At 37.0% G+C, this 5,831-nt stretch overlaps 2 protein-coding genes and 1 long non-coding RNA gene across 3 annotated transcripts in view; 1 reads left to right on the top strand and 2 right to left on the bottom strand.

Moving 5' to 3' along the window:
- Positions 1–5,831, bottom strand: part of LOC103510645 (centaurin-gamma-1A) — a gene marked incomplete at its 5' end in the record, with an annotated part of 37,059 nt that overhangs the window by 4,625 nt on the left and 26,603 nt on the right.
- Positions 3,507–4,808, bottom strand: LOC103510641. The gene is made up of 2 exons (XM_026824652.1): positions 4,749–4,808; positions 3,507–4,432 (listed from the first exon to the last, which is right to left on the bottom strand). The coding sequence occupies exon 2, from the start codon at positions 4,346–4,348 to the stop codon at positions 3,527–3,529; it is 822 nt and encodes a 273-aa protein (XP_026680453.1). The 5' UTR covers positions 4,349–4,432; positions 4,749–4,808; the 3' UTR covers positions 3,507–3,526.
- Positions 4,288–5,492, top strand: LOC113468029. Its single transcript, XR_003391901.1, has 2 exons — positions 4,288–4,357; positions 4,671–5,492. It is a non-coding gene; the product is annotated as an uncharacterized LOC113468029 (long non-coding RNA).

Raw genomic sequence — 5,831 nt, 5'->3', positions numbered from 1 at the left:
CCACCGACCCCCCACGCTCCCCCCTCGGTATAGAAGCCCAGAGTGGAGGGGCAGGCGCCCTAGTAGATCTCTTGATGGCGTCCGGTTGCCATGACAACGTCCTTAGCAAGTCCTGCCTTGACAAGATGAGCTCCAGTATAATCTAGTAGAAAAAAAAAGATTATTGATAGTATTTTATAATTGATTGATAGGGGTTCTAAGTCGCTGAGAAAATGACTAACAGGGTGCCACAAGTTTTAGAAGACTCAATCCTTTCCTTTAGGCAATGTAATGAGAGTGTTCCCACTACACACGACACGATTTCTAAACGACAAGTGGGAACATGCTCTTAGGGTGGAAGAACTTTATTTTGTGTGATTTACCCTAATTTATAGGGTGTTAGCCCTCATTCGTTGACGAATAGTCCGTCTCCCCACAATTCATTTAACCTGAATGAAGTCGCTTCGGTAGGGGACTTGCATCCTCATTATTTCCATTAACCAGGATGGAAAATTTGGTTTAAGGTTTTTCGAAACCTTTAAAACACCTAGAGATTTTAAATTGTGAAAATTGAGCAAATTGGGTCAAATAAATTTAGTAAGATACTAATTTTATCTACATTATTTTATCATAATCCAAACATACATACCTGTTCGTCCGCTAAAAGAAGTCTCTGACTTTTTTACTGCTATATTAGATAAGACTGAACAGCCCCTGCTTAAATACTGCCCTGTGTGGGCCCCCAAATTACCCTCAAAATAGAAAGCTTTTCAATTAATTTATAATTTTAGTACAAAAAATATATACTTTAGAAAACCTGGTACTGAAAATATATAATTTAATTCCTCATTTGTAAATTCCTTAATTTCCTCAATAATTATGTGCATTCCAGATTTATGCCTCATGTCCCCCTTCTAAGGTCCGCTTCACACGTTTAGGCCGCCAAACCTTTCCGGTGACCCTAACGTGTGTGGCGAGCCTAATATTCCTAAGAAAATTCCATTCTCCTCACAAGGTGATTTTGAACCATCGGGAAAAGTTTGCAAAGACTACTGCTATAGAGAAGAAGTTTTTTGACAAAAGACTAAAAATGAACTTCTTTAAAACAAACTATTGCGAAAGAATCCTACCCTTGAAAAAGAATAAAGAAACTCTTTGAGCCCTACACCCAAAATGTGTTCCATGTCTGCCCAATTTGCCCAAAACAAAGAATGCTGTTCTATTCACTGAACACAATGAATAGATCTCCTTTGATTCCTAATTGCCTATTAGACAGACTTTCGGAAGAGGTTTTCTCGTCGTTTTCAAGCCATTTCTAATAGGCAATTAGGAAATAAAGGAGGTCTTCTTTTCCATATTACTGTGGGGCCTGTTCCTTGAATTTCATGGTTTGGCAGCGGTTTCTAAAATGTGGTCCCAGAGTTGATTTCAGAACTTGCCTTGATTTTTTTTTTATTTGTGTACTGCTTGTTGCATTGAATTTCTAAATTACAGGCGTTGCTTTAGACAGCGATTTGACTTTTTGAGTGGTTAACTCATTTTAATGTAGGTAACAGGACTATTGACAAATCGTCCAAAACTTCATGTAGCCTGGGAGGTTATGTTCCTCAGTCCTGAAAAAAGGTAATGGGTCCCTAAATGTATTTATACAAGAACAAATTTGACTAAGTAATAAAAATTTAGAATATATTTTTTATTTTTCGTACAATTTATTATTTTTAAATATTGTTTTAAAATAATTCTTTTTTATTAGAAATCAAAATTTACAAGGGTATCATTGGTTGTTTATTTAAAGTTAATTAACCTAATTCTAAATACTTAAGAAACCGGAGGCTCAATAAAAGATACTGTAATGAAATCTAATATTAAGAGGTAAAAAAAGGCAATGAATAAAGGCTTAAAATTAGTAAAGTTGGTGCAAATATGTTGTGCCAAAAATAAATAAATTAAAGAACGATTAAAATAGGTAATAGGTAATTAGAATTAGATATAAAATATTCGTTTTACAAACGGTAAACTTTGAAAGAATTAAATAAATGATAAAATTTAATCAGTGCTGTCTCACATTTACATAAATATATTTACCTCTATCTGTAGTTTTATTTGTTTGGTTAGGGAATATTTTGTATGGATGCTTAGGGATTAGGGAACATGTTCTTGTGTGTATGTTTAGGGATAAAATGGAATAAAAATTAATAAGGGCCTTTATTTATAAATATCATCATTTGATACCTACATAAATAAACAAGCCCTTTGGTAAGATTTAATGATCCAGACCCCTCTCTAGGGGACTTCTTCAGGCAATTTGAAAATGGTTACAGAATGAGAAATTCTATTTGATTGTCTTCAAAATAGGAGGTTGCTATAGGAAACATGGACCAGTTATGTCCAGGGACATACTTAGGGATTAAATGCAAACCACATGGATTGAGAAATGTGATTGGGTTTTTTTAGACTTTGGATTAAGTTGAACCAATCAGATTGCTCAAGCAAATTAAGTTAATTTTAATCCATGAAAGTGTGACCCCTGGGGTTAGCCAGTTAATAATTTGATTTTGGATCTGCTTTGACTGAAAATACATGATTTTACTGTCCGCCAATCCTTCGAGTTATTTCCCCTTTGAAATCTTCTCTCTTCCCTCCCTCTCTCTTCTCTCTCTCTCTCTCCCTCACTCCCTCCCTCCTTCTCCAAGGATTTTATCACAGGATTTTAATCAGGGACAGTAACAGTAATAGAGTGTCTACAGATACAGGGGGTAATAAAATAAAGATCCTAGCTAAGAAAATTTTCATTGTAATTTCTCTACAGAATTTTTCTCATTCGTGATGAAAATGTACAATAAATTGGTTAGACCTAATAAAACTATCAACAATTAATTAATTTTGAAAAGGAGGGGAAAAGAAGAATATTAATAAAATAAATAATACCTACCTATGTCAAATGAAAATAGCAATTAATTAATTTTGAAAAGGAGGGGAAAAGAAGAATATTAATAAAATAAATAATACCTACCTATGTCAAATGAAAATAGCTTTTTTTTTATATAAAATTAAGGCCAAGGGATTTCAGCGAATCGCACTAGGTACCTTAAATAGGAAATCCCTGGGTCTTGGACCTGTACATAAGAAAACTAGATACCTATAAGTAATAATAAGGTAACTTGAAGTTGTTGATTTCTTTTATTGAGGACAGGACAAATTTATGTAAACTTCAGACGTTTGGAAGCTTTATTCCCTTTTGTGCATAAACTTTCAAAGCTTAATACCTTCTTGACGGGGACAGATGTTCAAATAACCTACGTCTTTTTCCACCTTGTAGATTTTTTTTCCACTTTCAATTTTTTTTTTTTAATTTTGGAACCAACAAAAATACTTCATGTAGGTTCCTATGTAATATACTCTATGTATCATACCATTAGCTAATAGCTATGTATTTTATTTTATTCTTCTTGTATTCAGTACTTCATGTAGGTTCCTATGTAATATACTCTATGTATCATACCATTAGCTAATAGCTATGTATTTTATTTTATTCTTCTTCTTCTATTCAGTTATTCGTTCCACTACACGATCCCTTCACCTCCCCTCCAAATTTGGAACTCAGGAACCCAAATTTGGGCGCAAAGTAGCTGACATCCAGTAGCTTCAAATTATCATAGTACAGCCTATATCTGTCCGTAATGTAAAGCTTATCCGCATCCCCATCTCCCATGCCACTTCTAGACTGCTGTCTGGTTAACTTATCAACATGGAAACCATGACTCGCCCGGGAGAAGGACCTTCTTCGGCCTGCCTTCTTCCTGTTATAGGCTGCGCATTCGGAGCATGCGCAAGCAAAGGCCGAGTCGATCTGAGCGCTGCTAGAACTCGTAGAGGGACACTTTGTGAAGGGTAGACTTATGGGTATGCGCGCTGAGCACTGCGCATTCTCTCTGCCCTCTAGCGGTATTGGGTGAAACTCATTCCTCGTTGGTTTCGGCTCTCTTCGAATTGCCTCGTTCCTAATCGGGATTTTTCGTTCAACATCGTTTTTTCCAAATTGTCCATCGGGCGACGTGTGTGACTGTCCACATTGGCAGCGCGCAGTTAGCGTGGGTTTCGGCCCTGGTCGTGTGGGCTCGTTTACCTTCGTGTTTCGACTCGGGATTTCTCGCCAAACTTCGTTTTCGACTCGGGATTTCTCGTCCTTCGCTTCTCTCCCGTGCGGCGCGTTTGACTGTCCACATTCCCAATGCGATGTCCTTGGAGCCACAGACCGGTGCGTGGTGGTTGAATGTGGCTGCGTACATTGTGGACGCTCTACGATTCTAGCCGACTTTGCACGAGGATTGACGACGCAGGAGGAGCAGCTGCATTTCCGTTTGTTCATGATTTCGAGGTGGTCTGAACAAAGAACTAGGTAGAACCTATTTTAACTAGGTGGAGCCTGTTTATTACTCCTATTATGATATCATGTGTTCAACAATGTATTTTGAAGTGATTTTCAGTGAACCACTAAAAGGAACTGCTCTTTAGTGGACTATTCAATGAGTCAGAACATGTAACCCACTCTTCAGAAGTTATGGATCTGACTCATTGACTGAGTCATACACTGGAAAGAGTAGTTCCTTTTTTTTATACTCACTCTCTTCGTCACATCTCTACTAGATACTTTAATTCCACATTCATACCATTGTAGTTGTGATTTCGAGGTGGTCTGAACAAAGAACTAGGTAGAACCTATTTTAACTAGGTGGAGCCTGTTTATTACTCCTATTATGATATCAGTTGTTAAAATATTGGAAATTTTCAAGGATCATTTTGTTTGCCCGTAGTTTTGCAAAACACTCATGACTGCTGTGTGCAAAAGTAAATAAAATTGAGAAGTGGCTCATATTCATATGTATATTAACTTCGTTATTGTTTTGAAGTAGCTATTGTGGCATTGTGTGGTTGACAGGGTGAACTCTATTCTTGTTTGACAGATAGTAGCAAAATCCAGGCCCGGGACTTCCAGCTTTGTGGATCCAACCACCGCGGCACCGGCATTACGTCAAACCTATACAATTTTTCTGTGGCTTCTTTGCCTTTGTGGTACCTACCAAAGTCTTTGGCCCTTGAAAAAAACAACCAGCTAAATAGTTAGGCTAGTTTCTTTGTGGATCCAGTTATCGTGATGACGTGAAAACGAATATGTAGACCCAATTTGCGTGATGATATGAAACATGACACCTATACAAATTTTCTGTGGCTCCTATGCCTTTGCTGTACCTACCAAAGTATTTGGCCCCTGACAGAAACCACCAGCTAGCTAGGCTGATTAGGTGGTCTTTGCCCTGTTTATAGTCAATACAGTCCCACAGGCAGACGGAATTCTAAATTCCAGTCATCTCCAGAACTTCTCCAAAAGTTTCACAATAGCACAAATTTTATCAAAACAAATAAACGAAAATTTCAATTATTATTGACAGAACGGGAGAGAGGTCCTTCAGAAAAGAAATCAGCAACTTTTGTTTTAACGAAAATGTTCCAAACTACATTGTGGCAAGTTTCATGGGACGAGGGGTAGAGGGTAACTAAAATAATGAAAGATAGAAACTAGGGTAACTTCATTGTGAAAACGGAGTGCAGGTAAAGATAATAACAAGTATGAAAAATGGATTAATCAATTAGTCTCACAGTAACTTTCACAACTGGATAAATAGTATACCAGTGAAAATCTGATTAAGGTAACCAGAAATAAATCTGATCAAGATAACAGACAACCAAATCCTCGGGTTATGTTAACCCATCGAACTATGAATGGATGAGACCTGACACCAGACAGTTTTTATTAATTTATTCTTTATTTATAGATCGGAAGAGCGTCGTGT

This window comes from Diaphorina citri, unplaced genomic scaffold (genome assembly GCF_000475195.1).
Source record: "Diaphorina citri unplaced genomic scaffold, Diaci psyllid genome assembly version 1.1 scaffold626, whole genome shotgun sequence".
Classification (NCBI taxonomy): Eukaryota; Metazoa; Arthropoda; class Insecta; order Hemiptera; family Psyllidae; genus Diaphorina; species Diaphorina citri.
This window is presented reverse-complemented; position numbering and strand designations above follow the sequence as displayed.